At 45.5% G+C, this 18,792-nt stretch overlaps 1 protein-coding gene across 2 annotated transcripts in view; it reads left to right on the top strand.

Annotated features, from left to right (window-relative positions):
• The window catches only part of TTC7A (tetratricopeptide repeat domain 7A), a 235,259-nt gene that overhangs the window by 57,610 nt on the left and 158,857 nt on the right, over positions 1-18,792 (top strand). For both annotated transcript variants that reach the window (XM_054162437.1, XM_054162436.1), the window contains 2 exons: positions 919-1,056; positions 1,446-1,529. In XM_054162437.1, the coding sequence (XP_054018412.1) occupies positions 919-1,056; positions 1,446-1,529 (222 nt within the window). The remainder of the gene's footprint in view (positions 1-918; positions 1,057-1,445; positions 1,530-18,792) is intronic.

The raw sequence follows: 18,792 nt of genomic DNA, 5'->3' as shown, positions 1-18,792 counted from the left end.
CCAGGGCAGTGTACCTGTGCTATCAGTCAGTGCTGGTGCTCAGTCAGATCCAACACTGCTTTTCTCAGAGGTTAGGCAGTCTGAGTGAGATCTTATGTGCTCAGAAATCAGAGGGATTTTTCTGTTCACTCTGGGATTCAAATCTCCCTCTTTGTGCTCAGAAAACAGGCTGGATCCTTGAGTCTATCAGCGTCTATGGCATATGGTGTTTGGGGACATTCTTGCAAACTGCTGGAGTGCTTGTTTTCTTTCAAAAGCAGTATTTCATTTTGATTGAAGCTGAACAATGCACTGCTGGCTGATGCAAAATTAACCCCTTTCAAAAAAATAAACATTACTTGCTGTTGTGTGACTCAGGCCTCTAATTGCATTAAATTGATGACAGGCAAATCTGATTACTAAGGCAACTCACTCAAAAAAAAACTCACTCAAAAATAAATAAAGTAAAAGAGCAGCAGAAAAGAAGGACAAACCCACATGCTATTAGGGAGAAATGATGTGCTGAGCCAGAACATGAAGTATCAACCATGGAAGCAATTCTTACAGTTCTGGGAAATTGAAGTAATGAGGGACTGTGTTTCAAGGATGGCCCTGAAGTTCTAAATATTGGGGGAGTAGAATCTGTTTCCTAATTCTGTGAAACAAGTTCAAATGAGATATTCCTAGCAATTCCTCTGTGTGCATACAGCTATCATCTCAAAGTTGTTTCATGTGGATAAAAAGTAACTCTGTGGAAACACCTTCCTTGTGTTGGGATGAGTTAAAGTAAACCTGCTACACTTCATGGGTGGAAATTCCTATGAGGAGGAATCCGTTCTTTTGCTCTTTTGGGGTCTGAGACTTCATTTGTTGGACTTGATGATCTCTGAGGTCTTTTCCAATCTTACTGATTCTACTATGATTTGTGTTCGTGCCCAGGCAAACCGGGATGCAGTGATCAGCCGAGCTCCAGACCAGCAGGATGATCGAGCCGTCAGCCTCCGGGATGCTTCTGCAGTCTACGACCTCCTCAGTATCACACTGGGCAGAAGAGGGCAGTATGTCATGCTTTCTGAGGTACCTTCCCCCGACTTCTGCAGAAGCTTCCTCTTGAAACTTCCAAGCAAATTTGTTGGGGAAGCACACTGGTTGGCAGTAGAAACAGCTACAGACCTGTTGCAGCAGAGGGCAGAAATGTGCACCAACTGTTTGAGGCATTAAAGTAATTGATGTGTGGGTACAACAAAGTGTCTGTCATCTGAAGCGATGGGGTATGCTGGCAAGCCCTGTTAATTGGGAAAAGGGAATTGATCACATTAACAACAGCAACAAAAAAATCACTTGGGGGGTCTGGGCCACAACAGATTGTTTCCTCTGATTTGATTACTGAGCCAAGCAGCAGTGCTGATAACAGATATTAATAAAAAATAAAAAAGTCTGATATTTATCTCAACATTTTTTCTCAGTGCTTGGAGAGAGCTATGAAGTTTGCGTTTGATGAATTTCATCTTTGGTACCAGCTTGCCCTGTCCATGGTGGCTTGTGGAAAGGTAAGGTTCACACCAAAGGGCTGAGAAAGGGCACCTTTCTCTCTGTTAGAGCGTACAGTATACAGTATCACCAAGGTTGGAAGAGACCTCAAAGATCATCAAGTCCAACCTGTCACCCAACACCTCATGACTAAACCATGGCTTCAAGTGCCATGTCCAATCCCCTCTTGAACACCTCCAGGGATGGTGACTCTACCACCTCCCTGGGCAGCGCATTCCAATGGCCAACAACTCTCTCAGTGAAGAACTTTCTCCTCACCTTGAGTCTAAACTTCCCCTGGCACAGTTTGAGACTGTGGCCTCTTGTTCTGGTGCTGGCCACCCGGGAGAAGAGACCAACTCCCTCCTGGCTGCAACCTCCCTTCAGGTAGTTGTAGAGAGCAATGAGGCCCCTGAGCCATCTCTTCTCCAGGCTAAACAATGAGCAATGAGGTCCCTGAGCCATCTCTTCTCCAGGCTAAACAATCCTAGCTCCCTCAGCCTCTTCTCACAGGGCTTGTGCTCAAGGCCTCTCACCAGCCTTGTTGCCCTTCTCTGGACACATTCAAGTGTCTTGATGTCCTTCTTGAACTGAGGGGCCTAGAACTGGACACAGTACTCGAGGTGTAGACTAACCAATGCAGAGTCCAGGGGCACAATGACCTCCCTGCTCCTGCTGGCCACACTATTCCTGGTGCAGGCCAGGATGCCATTGGCTTTCTTGGCCACCTGTGCACACTGCTGGCTCATGTTTAGGCAGGTGTCAATCAGCACCACCAGGTCCCTCTCTGTTTGGCAGCTCTCCAGCCACTCTGACCCCAGCCTGTAGCTCTGCATGGGGTTGCTGTGGCCAAAGTGCAGCACCCAGCACTTGGACTTGTTAAATGCCATGCCATTGGACTCTGCCCATCTGTCCAGCCTGGCAAGGTCCCTCTGCAGAGCCCTTCCACCATCTAACAGCTCACCACCTGCTCCCAACTTGGTGTCATCTGCAAATTTGGTGATGACTGACTCAATCCCCTCCTCCAGATCATCAATGAAGATATTAAAGAGGATGGGGCCCAGCACTGATCCATCAGGCAGCTGGGTGGAAGGACAGTGCTCTCCTTATGGATTCTGCACTTTGCAATCAATTGTGCGCATTTGTTACCGAGTAACTGTTCTTTCCCTCTGGTGTTTCCTTCTCATTATCAAAGAGAAAACTGATTTTGTGCATGGCTGTGAACTAAAAAGCATCATGCAGCTATGCATTCTCTGCTAAGCTTGAGAAAGATGCTGATGTCTAAAGCTGTCATCAACTCACTGTGCCTTTGGGCAGTTGACTTAAACTCTCTTTAAGCTATGGTTTCTCCATCTGATGAAGGAAATGTTGATGCTTTTCCACAGAGAGCCTACAAGGATTAATATTTTTTTATGTGCTTGATGCAAAAGATGCTGTAGAAGAAGAAATTATGTGTGAATGTTTGCATGGACATATGCCATAGCTTTTTTCTGTGTTTGTTTTTTTTTTTAGTGAGTGTAGTAGTTGTCAAAAACTGTTACTAGTTAACCACTGAGATGACTGAGGTCTGATTGCAAAATTAGGCAGAGGCAGCAGTCTGCCATTAGTTTTAAAAGAGTAGATTTACTGCAGGAAATATGGATGGTACAAAATCTAACCTTTTAGGAGTTGTGAGCAAATTAAAGCTGTATGAAAACAGCCACTTCATATGGTTCAATGATGCATGCCCATGAAGTGCTGGGGAATCCATGTGGAGCTGGACAGAGACCACCAAATAGCAGTCATCTGCCAAAATTATAATTCCTGCTGGCCTGTTATGGCTATAAGCTAAGTTGGAAACAAAAGTTTTGATGTGGAAGTTAAATATACAGTGGCATGCTTTTACAAAGCATACGTCATAATATGATGTATAAGTGGCAGCAAATCTTGGAAGAGGCCTGAAAGGGATTCCTTCACATCAGTGAGCATAGGCAAATGGAGTCTACATGGACTTCAGCAAGGCCTTTGACACCATCCCCCACAGCAGGCTCCTGGCTAAGCTGTCAGACCATGGCTTGGACAGGAGCACTCTGTGCTGGGTTAGGAACTGGCTGGAGCACTGAGCCCAGAGTGTGGTGGTGAATGGTGCCACATCCAGCTGGCAACCAGGAACTAGTGGTGTGCCCCAATGATCAGTGCTGGGCTCCATGCTCTTTAACATCTTTATTGATGATCTGATTGAGGGCATTGAGTCCATCATCAGTAAATTTGCAGATGACACCAAGCTGGGAGCAGGAGCTGATCTGCTGGAGGGCAGAAGGGCTTTGCAGAGGTATCTCGACAGGCTGGGCAGATGGGCAGAGGCCAACATGATGGCATTCAATGCATCCAAGTGCCAGGTGCTGCACTTTGGCCACAGCAACCCTACGCAGTGCTACAGGCTGGGGTCAGAGTGGCTGGAGAGCAGCCAGACAGAGAGGGACCTGGGGGTGCTGGTTGATGGTAGGCTGAACATGAGCCTGCAGTGTGACCAGGCAGCCAAGAAGGCCAATGGCTTCCTATCCTGTATCAGGAACAGTGTGGCCAGCAGGAGCAGGGAGGTCATTCTGCCCCTGTACACTGCACTGGTTAGGCTGCACCTCGAGTACTGTGTCCAGGACTCGGCCCCTCAGTTTAGGAAGGATATTGAGTTGCTGGAGTGTGTCCAGAGAAGGGCAACAAAGTTGGTGAGGGGTTTGGAACACAAGCCCTGCGAGGAGAGGCTGAGGGAGCTGGGGATGCTTAGCCTGGAGAGGAGGAGGCTCAGAGGGGATACCTTCTTGTTGTCTACAACTACCCGAAGGGAGGTTGTAGCCAGGTGGGGGTTGGTCTCTTCTCCCAGGCAACCAGCACCAGAACAAGAGGACACAGTCTCAGGCTGTGCCAGGGGAGGTTTAGGCTGGAGGTTAGGAAGAAGTTCTACACAGAGAGAGTGCCCATTGGAATGGGCTGCCCAGGGAGGTGGTGGAGTCACCATCATTGGAGGTGTTCAGGAGGAGACTTGATAGGGTGCTTGGTGCCATGGTTTAGTTGATTAGATGGTTTTGGGTGTTAGGTTGGACATGATCTTGAAGGTCTCTTCCAACCTGGTTTACTCTATATTCAAAGCCTTACCTTGGAAGGCTGTTGTAGTGCATTATAATTCAAGAAGGTGGGAGAACAAGAGAAAGTCTAACAAAGAGTATTGAGGATGGCAAAGGAGGACTGTGGAAAGATGCGAATAATTGAGTTGTTTTTTTTGACTCAAAAGGAAGAAAAATTTCCAAGAGAGAAACAAGTCTTCAAGTGCTCTTAAAAGGGGGTAATCTTGTCTGTGGTGAGACAAGAAGTAGTGCCTTCCAGTTTCAGCAGTGCAAGTTCGTGTTTCCTGTTAAGCCACAGAAAAATAAGAATGGTGGTACACTGCAAAAGATTGCTTGTGTGAAATGTGCATCACTGGGACTCTATGGAGCACCCTAAGTAAACATTGGTCAGTAGTGCTTTCACTGTGAGGCACCAAGGGTACATGTTGTTGAACCTTGAGAACTCTGACCCTATTCTGGGGTTCCACAGTTATCTGGTAAGTCAGCTAGATCTGTTGTAATCAAAAGGAGATGTCAGAATTTTTGACAAAGCATGTTAGGTTGTCAGGGAGCTGAAAGGAGATGTTTAGTGAGAGAGAGGCTCACAGATTCCTGTAAGAGTTCAAAATTTCATTTATAAAAGCCAGTTGTGAGTATGAAATCATGGCCAGACTCAGTCATGTAGGGAAATCCGAGGCTACTGTTGGAAGCCTTAAACAATAAACTTGTTGCCATAGTGCTAATACCTTGTACTGGCATATGTCAGGTGGGGGAGTTTGTAGTCAGGTGCAGCTTCCCTTGGCGTTCAGCTGGAGTTAGCACATTGCTGCCCTCTGCGTTTGCGAATCCTCCAGCTACCTGATCTCTTGATACTGAGGGCAACAATGACTGGATGGGCTATGACGGAAAGGCACAGTGTCTTCCCATAAACACAAGACTTGTCTGTGACCTAGGGATTGCGTAACCTATTTCTCAACAGCAGACAGTGATGTAGCTCCCGTAACCTGAAGCAGGAAAGCAAGTCTAGTTTTATACTGCTGATGAGAGAGTGAGTGTATCCAAAGAGTGGTTGCGGGTTGGTCTTAGGTTAGTATGGGGCAGAGGGGAAATTCTGGTTAGGCCACAGCTTGAGTCCTGTGTCCAGTTCTGGGCCTCTCAGTTTAGGAAAGATGTTGAGTTGCTGGAAGGTGTCCAGAGAAGGGCAACAAAGCTGGGGAGGGGTTTGGAGCACAGCCCTGTGAGGAGAGGCTGAGGGAGCTGGGGTTGCTTAGCCTGGAGAAGAGGAGGCTCAGGGGAGACCTTCTTGCTGTCTACAACTCTCTGAAGGGAGGTTGTAGCCAGGTGGGGGTTGGTCTCTTCTCCCAGGCAAGCAGCACCAGAACAAGAGAACACAGTCTCAAGCTGTGCCAGGGGAAGTTTAGGCTGGAGGTGAGGAGAAAGTTCTTCCCAGAGAGAGATTGGCCATTGGAATGTGCTGCCCGGGGAGGTGGTGGAGTCACCATCCCTGGAGGTGTTTAGGAAGAGACTGGATGGGGTACTTGGTGCCATGGTTTAGTTGGTTAGATGGTGTTGGGTGATAGGTTGGACTCGGTGATCTCAAAGGTCTTTTCCAACCTGGTTAATTCTATTCTATTCTCCTAACAATTCACATGAGAACTTTGTCCTTGTCCTTATGTGTTTACATACCTCTTCACCTTCCCTAGAAGATACTGAATATTTGATACCTAAGATGGGAGGGGAAAAGAACACAAGTATCTGTATCTTTATAACTGTCCTATCTTTTCATATTTTCATGGATGTCATGTCGTTTTTCCTCTGCTTTAAATATTTACGAGGCAAAATGGCTTAATCTTGCCTGTTGATGTAAAAGCTCTAAATGTTGTAAGCCTTTTATGGGACAGAGGGAATTCCCTTACCCAACAGTCCCATCTGTGCAGTATTTCACTTCTAATCCCAAAGCATTCCCTGAGGATTGCTGTCGTATGCTCTGCAATGCGTCATCCTGTTAATGGGGAGATGTGGCATACATTGTTATACTGCTTCACAGCTTGACAGAGTTCATTTAAAAGTAAGTGCTCCAGTGTAGCAGAAAGAACTGATGAGAGAACAGTGTGGTCTGTCTAGACTGCAGAATGCAAACTATGCTTGAGCTTTTACATGTAGAAGATCTGTTTTCACCTGTCTCAGTCACAGCCAGCTCCTAATCTCATCTCTTGGTAATGAAATGCCACATCCGGCAGTGTTGCTTCTTCTGCCGTACAGCAAATAGTGCTCGTAAATCCTGAGTGTGACAGGAGCACTTTTGTCAATGTGTAAATGCTGGGAACTTTTGAGTCTCTCTCTCTCTCTATTTATTTAAACCAAACCAAAAGGTATTTTTAGGATTTGCAAACTCTGACCTTCTTAAAAGTGCTGCAGAATTCTGTCCTGCTCTCTACTCTTCACTGCGTTTGACTAGTGTTACTTCTGCATCTTATGGTGGGTTTTAGGCTATGCTGTTAAAATTGAGTTACAGATTTCAGGCAGAAAAGTAGAAAAATGTAAATAAATCACTATTGGGTGTAAAAAGGAAAACAAAATATTATTCTAAACAAATCCATTGGAATAAGACAGGCTGTACCATAAGAATTCTCTCTCTTGTGTTCTGATCTCTGCTGTTTTTCATTTGCTGAGGAGAGATTAACCTGCTTTGGCTGGCCTTGGCTGAGCTGTTTAGTTAAGACTAACCCACTGCTTTCCCTCTGCTCCTCATTCTCTCTTGACCAGGGGGGTGGAGGGGCACAGTGGAATGGCTTCCCTGGTCTCTGACCAGGGGAGTTTCCTGTTGTTTGCTAATTATAAATACCTGTATAATATTGTATCTCCTGTATATTTTGTACACATTCATTGCATTCCAGTGCAGAGTGTAGATTTTGCTTGTAAATACAGTTTCATTTGCTTCTAACTGAGTTGGTCTGGCAAAGTCAATGCTGGGGGAGAAACTTCAACCCACCACACATACTCATCCTCAGGTTGAGTCAATCAAGCTAAATTTCAAACTATTTTTGTTCCTGGCATTTGGCAAAACATTGCCAAATGGTAACTGCATTTTTCACAAGTAATCAGTCTGAATATCAAGTCCACCACCTAGGCTCATTACTGCAGGTAGGCTTGAGTTTACATGTTCTAAAAAGCATGTGTCTTTACAAAAGCAGGTATGTAACTTTAGGGAGTTCTTGCAGACGAAGCAAGGCCTTAGGGCTTCAGAAAACAGTGAATTATAAAGCTCAGAGAAGCATAACTTTCCTGGATGTCTTCTATCCACTTCAGTGGTGGAAATAATGGAGTGACTCCAATTTCACTTTCCTGTGCTTCTCTACTTGCAGCATGAAAAAGATGGTGTGGTCTGCTTGTTTTTTCCACCTATTCTTAGAAATGCATGTATACCGAGCAATAGGCTTTCTGAACAAAAAGTGCATTGGTTGTTTAAATGACCACAAAATGATTACAATTCTCTGTGACATTCAAGTAGGCAATTTTAAATGAAATGCTGGGAAAGCATAGATAATGGCAAAGACACTGGAAGAGGTGTCTTGTGTCACCATGTACAGTTCTGGATAGGCAAGGGAATGGTTTAAATAAGTCTAATGCAGCACCCCTGTTCTTCTGGAATGCTCAGCTCTTCACAGCTGCTTTAAGTTGTTCACGCTGATAATAACCTTTGCAATGTGGTACTACAACAGCCAGAGGCTGAGTGGACATAGCAGCTTCCTGGCTCTGCTGCCAAGCATAGACAAGCTGGAGTCTGAGTGGTGAGTGGTGTGATAGTCGGGTGCCATCTGGCAGAGTCCTCAGGCGTTGAGATGAGCTGCTGTCCTGCTGCCAGAGTAAAACGAGCGCAGTAGATTGCATCTGCTTACCTCGGGGTTTTGCAGGAGTGACCCGTATGCAGCCCAATGGGGAAAGTAAGGACCAAACTCTTACAGAGTAGAGAGGACTTGGTAGTCTTCAGAGTAGTGCTGAGAGAGACAGCTGTTTGGGGTGTCTACTGCTGTGTGGCAGCTTAGGCTGGGTGCCTCCTGTTCCTGCCACACAAGCTACACCTCCAGTGTCCCAAGTGTCCAGCCCAGTAGGTGGACACAGGAAACAGCGTATTTCATACCCATAATATCCTGCTCCCTATAAACCCATCTGCAAAATCCTTCTCTTCCTCTTTCTTCCCTCTCTGCTCCTGTGGAAGATGCTCCTTATGGAGTAATGGTGGGGGAGGGCAGTCTCAGACCTGGCCAGCCTGAGACTAGCCTAGCAGAGGGCAGAGGGAAGAAAGAGCCCTGGGGGTTTGGGGAATGGAATGGAATGGAATGGGATAGAATCAATAAGGTTGGAAGAGACCTCAAAGATCATCAAGTCCAACCTGTCACCTGACACCTCATGACTACTAAACCATGGCACCAAGTGCCACATCCAATCCCCTCTTGAACACCTCCAGGGGCGGTGACTCCACCACCTCCCTGGGCAGCACATTCCAACAGCTAACATCTCTCTCTGTGAAGAACTTTCTCCTCACCTCTAGCCTAAACTTCCCCTGGTGCAGCTTGAGACTGTGTCCTCTTGTTCTGGTGCTGGTTGCCTGGGAGAAGAGACCAACCCCCTCCTGGCTACAACCTCCCTTCAGGTAGTTGTGGAGAGCAATAAGGTCTACCCTCAGGTGGGGAGAAGGGAAGTGCTGGGAGGCTTTTGGGTGTGCTGTAGGGGACTCTGTATGCTTTGGGATTCTTTTGTCACAGTGCTTGTAGTTTCTGTACAACACTTACTGCTTTTCCAGTTAAACTTTCCATCACTTTTGCAATCCATTTGTGTGATGAATGTCATTCTTTTGCCCCTCTCAGGGGCAAGAGAGGATCTGCCTGGCCTCAAACCAGGATATGCTGCTTTTCAGCTAAACAGTTTCCACTGGAAATTGTGAGAGATTAGCAGCACACTGCACTCCTGCAGACTAGGGTAGCTCTCCCAGTGGATCTGCAGTTAGATGATGTATTTCGAGCACAAAGGATTTGAAACAGGATCCCTGAGCACTTGCAGGCATTCCCCTGGCCTTGGAACAGTTGGATCAGTTATGTAATTTTTTTTATTCAGTTTTCTGTCCCCTTCTGCACCTAAAGGCCTCAGCATGGGTATCCTGAAGTGTTGCTGGAGCTCTATGGGAGTAGAGACTCAGAGTGTATTGTGGGATTGGGCACTAGCTTAGATGGACAGTGCTTCAGAAAGCCTTGTGGATCTATATCGTGTCCTCTTTCACCTGTGATACTGTTTAAGAGGAAGGTAAACCTATAAAATACATGACTTGAGCAACATGAGGCAATACTGATGCCTCTTTTCTACCCATCAACCAAAGAGACAAGATTCTTATTTAGAGACTTTCAGGTACCATTTTCCTAAGGGTAGTGAGGGGAGGGATTCTTCAAGGATAGCTGTGAAATTGTTCTGTGAACACTGATTCTATTTAGCCTAAAAGTGCCGAGTACCTTAACTGAGCCATTGAACTCACAGCAGTCCTACACTCATCTGTCATATTCAGTAGATGTTTATTATGATTTGTGTATGCAGTGCACAAACCTGTTTTCCTGCTTATACTTAATGTTTCTGCCCTATAACACCCCTCACAACACAACATAGTTAGTGAATTAAAACCTTTAGGGTTTTTCTTGAGGGTAGAAATGGAGAGTGATACAGTGTCAGGCCATCTGAGGGCAGTCTGAAGCATCTGCTGGGAGAGGATAGTCTGCTCTTACCAATCACCCTTTAGGTGATGAAGTGCAACAAAAACTAAGTAAAGAAAGGGCTCAGCAGTGATTGAAGTGGCAGTGGGAAGACCCTTTGTGAAAGCCCAGCTGAGCTGCAAGGAGTTACCTGGGGGCAATGGTTGTGCTCAGGAGGCCAGGTGCTGGAATTGATGGGTGACCATTATGAATTTCAGGGTGCCTGGCATACAGCTATCCAGCTCCTCTCATCCAGTGTTGACAGAACACCACCAGGCTTTAGCACAGCAATTCCATGACTTCAGAAACTGCACCCTTGTTGATCCTCCCCCCCAGCCCCTGCTAGCCCCTACTGAGGACACCATAGAGGCAATTACCATGTAGATAAGATAGGCTGGCAGTAGAGAGATTTAAGATCCAGGCATGGGACCCTGCAAAACCTGGCAGGTAAAACAGTTTCCAGCTACACAAAATGCTCTGCTCTGCTTTTATCTCTTATGTTTGTTCACCTTTAAGGCAACTAGTAAAGAAAGAGTTGTGCTTGTCTACCTGAATGGCTTTCTTTATAACATAATGCTTCAAGAGGTTTGCAGTGTTACACAAAGGGAAATAATCATACTCATCCTGGCATCTGTCATTCAGCTGTTTCTCTGAGGGAGTGGGCTCCACCTCTTCCCAGAGCCAGTCTTGCAGTGTCTTTGTGCTCTCCTTGGCTGCTCAGCAGCTGGAGATATGACAGCCCTGCTCAGGGCTTGTGTTGGCAGCATTTTCAGGGTTTTGAAACCAGTTTTACACAGCCATGAACTCTGATTTTGGAGCCCTTTGCAAGTTGCTGATACATGCTGGTCATTGCCAAACAACGACAAGCTAATGCCTGCACTGCTCATACGTCTGTGTTGCACCTAAAGAAAGGAATACTTTCCCTTATTTCAACCGTGCAGCAAAAGCAGATGTCTCCAACAGCTTCAAGGAGCTTCAAGTTTGACTCAGCCAGGCCTGTACTGACAACATACAGCTTTCCAGAAGGTTAGAGGGAAAGTTAAAAATATATTTGATACATAATTCTGCAGCAACAGCAGACAGATTTTATGGTTTAGGCTGTTCCTTGTGTTGGTTTCCTTGCAAAAGCTTAGGCTTGTTGCTAGGCAGCCAGCACACACAAAAAAAGAACATGTTTCACTTTGCAAGGCAGGAACCTTGGGAGCAGCAGAGGGCTCAGATGGCTCCTTAAATAGTATTGCTGAGGAATGAAAGTTAAAATATTGAACATTCATTGGTTAAAGATCCTGATAAAAAGGTCATCTATCTTGGGAATATTCAGTAGTTTGGCTTCCTCTGGTGCAAAAGAATGATTAATAGGGAGTTTGCCTGTGTGCTGTACATTAGTACAAAAAATTGAAGTTTCCAAAGATAGGATGGAATGGAATAGGAATAGGAGTAGAATTGAATTGAGTTGAATTGAATTGAATTGAATTGAGTTGAATTGAATTGAGTTGACCAGGTTGGAAAAGACCTTTGAGATCAAGTCCAACCTATTACCCAACACCATCTAATCAACTAAACCATGGCACCAAGCACCCCATCCAGTCTCTTCCTAAACACCTCCAGTGATGGGGGAGTGGTGTGGCTCAGTTGGTAGCACATAAGACCTTTAATGGGGAAGGTCGTGAGTTCAAGCCTGCAGTGGGCACTAGTGTCCTCCCTACTCTAGTCATGAGGTCTGTGGTGACAGGTTGGACTCGATGATCTTTGAGGTCTCTTCCAACCTTAGTGATACTGAATACTGAATGGTGACTCCACCACCTCCCTGGGCAGCACATTCCAATGGCCATCACTCTTTCTGGGAAGAACTTCTTCCTAATATCCAGCCCAAAATGCCTAAAGATGCCTGACCATGGAGCAGAGTACCTAGGTGGGCTCTATAATTGCCTTTAAGCTCAATTCTCCTTTCTTGACAAAGTGTGAAGTGGGGTGTTTGTCACATTAGCAGGAACAATTTTATGCTTGTTGATCTAGGAATTTAAGAGGTACTTTAAAAAAGCAAATATTTGAAGCTAATAATTCCAGTACTCTTATTTGCTAAAAATAAAACACAAGAAAAGGGGGAGAATTGGTGCCTGTGTTGAGAGAAGTAAGTGTCTAGGGGGAATGATGTTCATGCTGAAGTGTTCACAGAAATCTAGAAGTTCAGTGGAAAGCTTAGGCCAAACTAACTGGAGAAGAGAAGGCTCAGGGGAGACCGTATTACTCTCTGCAGCAACCTGAAGGGAGGTTGTGGCCAGGTGAGGGTTGGTCTCTTGTCCCAGGCAAGCAGCACCAGAACAAGAGGACACAGTCTTAAGCTGCACCAGGGGAGGTTTAGGCTGGATGTTAGGAAGAAATTCTTCACAGAGAGATTGGCCATTGGAATGTGCTGCCCAGGGAAGTAGTGGAGTCTCCATCACCGGAGGTGTTTAGAAAGAGACTGAATGGGGTGTTTGGTGCCATGGTTTAGTTGATTAGGTGGTGTTGGGTGATGGGTTGGACTGGGGCTTGGAGATCTTTTGCAACCTGGTCTATTCTATTCTATTCTATTCTATTCTATTCTATTCTATTCTATTCTATTCATTTGGATGGCACCTATGTGTTTATTGTTATTGATGGCAAGATTTTTTGAGCCTTTTGGAAAAGTAAGGAAGATAATTAACTGTAGATTGCTCTTCATTCTGTAGTGCTCATGATGCAAGCGTACTGCTCAAAGATGCTTGCAGCTTCATTATATAATGAAGTGGGGAATGGGAGTTATGTTTTGTGTTAGGATGGAAGTTTTTCCTTTTCTTACTCCCCTTATAGGAGAGGTGTCCTCTCCAGCCTTCTCCTTTCCCACACCTTGCTTGTAATTTTTCACTGTGGATCAAGAAATGTTCACTCCACCATATTGGATGTGGTATCTCTTTCAGAAGTCTGTATAGAAAGCAGACTTTTGTCAGTATTGCTTGCTGCTTCTCAGAAACTGCCTTTCACTATTTTCTTCTCATAAACTATGTGGAACATGTTTGTGACCTCTGCAGAAGAAAAATGTTGTTGAATCATAGAATTGTTTCAGTTGGGAAAGAGAGTGACCAGGCAGAGAGGGACCTGGGGGTGCTGGTCGATGGTAGGCTGAACATGAGCCTGCAGTGTGCCCAGGTGGCCAAGAAGGCCAATTGCATCCTGGCCTGCATCAAGAACAGTGTGGCCAGCAGGAGCAGGGAGGTCATTCTGCCCCTGTACACTGCACTGGTTAGGCCACACCTTGAGTACTGTGTCCAGTTCTGGGCTCCTCAGTTTAGGAAGGAGGTTGACTTGCTGAAACGTGTCCAGAGAAGGGCAACAAAGTTGGTGAGGGGCTTGGAACACAAGCCCTACGAGGAGAGGCTGAGGGAGCTGGGGTTGCTTAGCCTGGAGAAGAGGAGACTCAGGGGTGACCTTATTGCTGTCTACAACTACCTGAAGGGGGGGTTGTAGACAGGCAGATGTTGGTCTCTTCCCCCAGGTGGCCAGCACCAGAACAAGAGGACACAGTCTCAGGCTGCACCAGGGGAGGTTTAGGCTGGAGGTTAGGAGGAAGTTTTACACAGAGAGAGTGATTGCCCACTGGAATGGGCTGCCTGAGGAGGTTGTGGAGTCACTATCACTGGAGGTGTTCAGGAGGAGACTTGATAGGGTGCTTGGTTGCATGGTTTAGTTGGTTGGGTGGTGTTGGATGATAGGTTGAACACGATGATCTTGAAGGTCTCTTCCAACCTGGTTTATTCTATTCTATTATTCTATTCTATTCTCATCAAATCCAACTGTCAACCTAAGAGCATCATGGCCACTAAACTGTGTCCCAAATTGCCATGCCTGCGCATTTCTTGAATGCCTTCAGGGACCCCACCACCTTCCTGGGCAACCTATTCAATGCGTGACTATTCTTTCAGTAAAGAACTGTTTCCTACTATCCAACCTAAACCTTCCCTTGCACAATTTCAGGCCATTTTCTTTCATTCTATTACCTGGTACTAAAGAGATTCTGATGCCTACCTCACTACAACCTCTTTTCAGGCAGTTGTAGAGACAAATGAGGTCTCTCCTCAGCCTTCTTTTCCCCAGACTAAACAATCCCAGTTGCCTCAGCAGCTCCTCAAAAGACACGTTCTCCAGACCCTTCAGGAGGTTTGTTGCCCTTCTCTGGACATGTTCCAGAACTCAGTGTCTTGTGTGCAATTAAGCAAGTGAGAAATAAATTAATAAAGAAAAACTTCTTCCTGTAGATAATGGATTTAAATATGGAACTGTAGGGCTGTATTCTTCACCATCTCCAGAGCAAAACCAACAAAGTTGTTGGTATGTGAAAGAGGAAAATGCCCAACTCAGGTAATTGAAGTTCTTAAGTCTCTTAAAAAGCTCATGCTTTTTTGAAGGCTGAATACTAAATCATTGTTTTCACTCCATAATCTGATTCAAGCTTCGTGCTTTGTTGGTCATAACAAAGGGAGGATGGTTGTGAATCTCCTTAAACCTGATGAGGATCCCAAGACTGAGAACTCCTACATTAGACCTCCCATAAAGGGCAGCTGATAGCAAGCTTGCCATTTCTTTCAGCCACATCTATTTAAAAGGTTTGTGTGTGTTTGGAGAGATTTAAAAGCCTCTTACCTAGAAAGAGGCCAAATGAGTGAAGCAAAACAGCCAGAGATCAGAAGAGAAAAGGAAAGGATTGTTATGGTACAGCTCATCTTACTCTAGATATTTATCCAATGAATTTGTTTAGAATAATATTTTGTTTTCCTTTTTACACTCAAGAGTGATTTATTTATATTTGTCTACTTCTCTGCTCAAAATCTGTAACTGAATTTTAAAGCCATAGCCTAAAACCACCGCACTCAGAGGCAAAATCTTTGGGAACCAAAGACATCTGTATTCAATTCAAAGTGGATGATATTTGTTCCCTTCCTTTGAATATCTGTAATGAATATCTTTAAGACGCCTTAATATTATAAGCTATACCAGTACCCCTGACTTAGGTCACTGTGAGAGTGGGATACTCTTTCACCTGTCATTCCTTGGCTAACATTTTCACCAGTTCTGGGCCCCTCAGTTTAGGAAAGATGTTGAGTTGCTGGACTGTATCCAGAGAAGGGCAACAAAGCTGGGGAGAAGCCTTGAGCATAGCCCTGTGAGGAGAGGCTGAGGGAGCTGGGGTTGCTTAGCCTGGAGAAGAGAAGGATCAAGGGAGACGTTCTTGCTGTCTACAACTCCCTGAAGGGAGGTTGTAGCCAGGTGGGGGTTGGTCTCTTCTCCCAGGCAACCAGCACCAGAACAAGAGGACACAGTCTCAAGCTGTGCCAGGGGAGGAGAAAGTTCTTCCCAGAGAGAGTTGTTTGCCATTGAAATGTGCTGCCCGGGGAGGTGGTGGAGTCACCATCCCTGGAGGTGTTCAAAAAGGGATTGGATGTGGCAAGTGAAGCCATGGTTTAGTAGTCATGAGGTGTTGGGTGACAGGTTGGATTTGATGATCTCTGAGGTCTTTTCCAACCTTATTGATTCTATGATTATATGAGATATATAGTTTTAATATGTAGCTCGGGAAGAAAGGCTTCATGTCTTGTGCTCCACTGCAAATACTGTAAACTTCTTTGCAACTATTGCAGAAGCAGTGTGGAGACTATGTTTTTCACTCAGTCAGAATCTTTGAGAACTGTTTCCAGGGAAGTTGTTATAATCCAGCAATTAGAAAGCCAAACAGAAAGAACTCAAACCTTGGCTTGAATTTTGATGTGGGCTCCTCTGAAGCTTAGAATTATGAGTAGGAAGCATGCACTTACTTGGAGTTCAACTTCTCTTCTCACAACATGCCTCACCAATAAATTTAATTATTATTGCCTTGCAGTGAATCTCACAAACAATACACTTGGCTGCCTGCTCCACCCACACTAAGTGAAAGAGTTTGTACATTTTAATTATCATATTCTTTCAGTGTTACACAAACACTGTTTCGTATTAAATATTTTTACCAACCAAAGACATCTGTGTTCAGTTCAAAGTGGATGATATTTGTTCCCTGCCTATTAATATCCATAATGAATACCTTTAAGACACCTTAATATTATATGCTATACCAGTCCCCCTGACTTAGGTCACTGAGAGAGTGGGATATTCTTTCACCTGTCATTCCTTTCCATTCCATTCATTAAGAGGACACAGTCTCAAGCTGCGCCAGGGGAGGTTTAGGCTGGAGGTTAGGAAGAAGTTCTACACAGAGAGAGTGATTGCCCATTGGAATGTGCTGCCCAGGGAGGGGTTGGAGTCACCATCACTGGAGGTGTTTAGGAAGAGACTGGATGGGGTGCTTGGTGCCATGGTTTAGTTGATTAGGTGGTGTTGGATGATAGGTTGGACATGATGATCTCAAAGGTCTCTTCCAACCTGGTCTGGTCTGGTCTATTCTATTCTATTCCTTGGCTAGCATTTTCACCATATATATATATATATATGTATAATTTCTGCTGAAAAATTATATAGATCTCTTGAGTTTGAATATGTAGCTGGGGAAGAAAGGCTGTGTGGCGGTTTTAGGCTATGCCTTTAAAATCTAGTTACAGATTTTGAGCAGAGAAGTAGAAAAATATAAATAAATCACTCTTGAGTGTATTCTAAGCAAATTAACAGGATAAATATCTAGAATAAGAGGAGCTGTGCCATAACAATTCTTCCCCTTTCTCCCTTCTCTTCTAATCTCTGGCTGTTTTTGCTTCACTCAGGAGAGATAACCTGCTTATTGGCTGGCCTTGGCTAAGTCTAACTTCTCTGCTCCTTTCTCTTGTCCCTTTTGTACAGGGGATGAGGGAAGGCAGGGAGGGAAGGCTGGTAGCTTCCCCATGTCTTTTGCCAGGGGAGTCCTTGTGCTGCTTAGTAATTATAAATATCTGTGTAACATTGTAACTCCTGTATATTTTGTACACATTCATTGCATTCCAGTGTAGCGTGCAGATTTTGCTTGTCAATACAGCTTCATTTGCTTCTAACCGAGTTGGTCTGGCAAAGTTAATGTTGGGGGGGAAACTTCAACCCACCACATTGCAGGCTTTATACCACCCTGTTTTTGAAACCATTTCTGCTCCATTGCAAATACTGTAAACTACTTTAAAGTAGAAGCAGTGTGGAGACTACATTTTTCGCTCTGTCAAACCACATTCAGAAGCTCCTGAGAACATGTGATGACTGGCTCCACACTTGATATGTTTGGGGGTAGGCACAGGGGACTTCCTGCTTTGCAGCATTTAGTAGTCTCTGTTTTGCAGTTGCCTCCTGAACAGACTCAGGACAGACATGTTAAGTGCTCTGTGGTTTGTAACTGTTGGAGGATGCAGGGCTGGCTTGTCCCAGTGACCGTCCTTACTCAATACAGGCTGCAGATGGAGAGAGTGAGGAATTCATGAGGAACTGCCCAGGAGCTGAGTTTCATAGAATCATAGAATCAGTAAGGTTGAAAAAGACCTCAGAGATCCTCAAGTCCAACCTGTCACCCAACACCTCATGACTACTAAACCATGGCACCAAGTGCCACATCCAGTCTTTTTTTGAACGCCTCCAGGGACGGTGACTTTTTGAATGGCCAATCTCTCTTTCTATGAAGAACTTCTTCCTAAAATCCAGCCTAAACCTCCCCTGGCACAGTTTGAGACTGTGTCCTCTTGTTCTGGTGCTGCTTGCCTGGGAGAAGAGACCAACCCCCACCTGGCTACAACCTCCCCTCAGGTAGAGAGCAATAAGGTCTTCCCTGAGCCTAAATGTAAATGTATGTGGGGGGAAGGGGGGTGTGGGAAGGGAAGGGGGATGCCTGCAACTCTAAGCAGGAACCTGCTTCCACCTTCCCTCATCTTTTATGTTATTGCTAGCCTGGTGGCAGGAGGGCAGGAGGCTCTCTTCATGTGTCTCCCCTCGTTCCTAGGTGCTTTGTGGCAGGTACTCCCATTTCTATTGCAGGCAGGACAGAGCCTGGCTCCACTGGTCTATCTCTGTTTCAGCCTTCCTAACGCTCCTAAGCCTTTCCACTTTGTCTTGCAGCTGTGCCACTCAGTTGAGATCACCTACCTGCTCACACCGCACAGCACCCCTGCTACCAGGGAGAGGCTGTAGCATTCCCTGTAGCCTGTGACCTGCATCCTTCTGTGAGAGCTCTGTCTGGGTTCTCACCTCCACTTTGGATGGTGTCGGGAGCATGGTCATCTTCTGCTGGGTGGAGGCCATTGCACTTTGGCTGAGATGGTGATTTATTTATTGTATTATTTTTTTAATTCCTCTTTCTCAGCATCCAGCCTGCCTGACTGCTGCCGATGTTTTTGTCAGGCTACCGACCCCACACACACCGCTGACTGTGCTGCAGCCTCCCCACTGCCTGCTTTGCCGCTTTCAAATCTCCTGCGGTTTCCCTGGCAACGCCCCCACCCACGTCAGCCTCT

This window comes from Dryobates pubescens, chromosome 6 (assembly GCF_014839835.1).
Source record: "Dryobates pubescens isolate bDryPub1 chromosome 6, bDryPub1.pri, whole genome shotgun sequence".
Classification (NCBI taxonomy): domain Eukaryota; kingdom Metazoa; phylum Chordata; class Aves; order Piciformes; family Picidae; genus Dryobates; species Dryobates pubescens.
The sequence above is the reverse complement of the archived record's forward strand: the minus strand, read 5'-3'. Positions and strand labels throughout refer to the sequence as shown.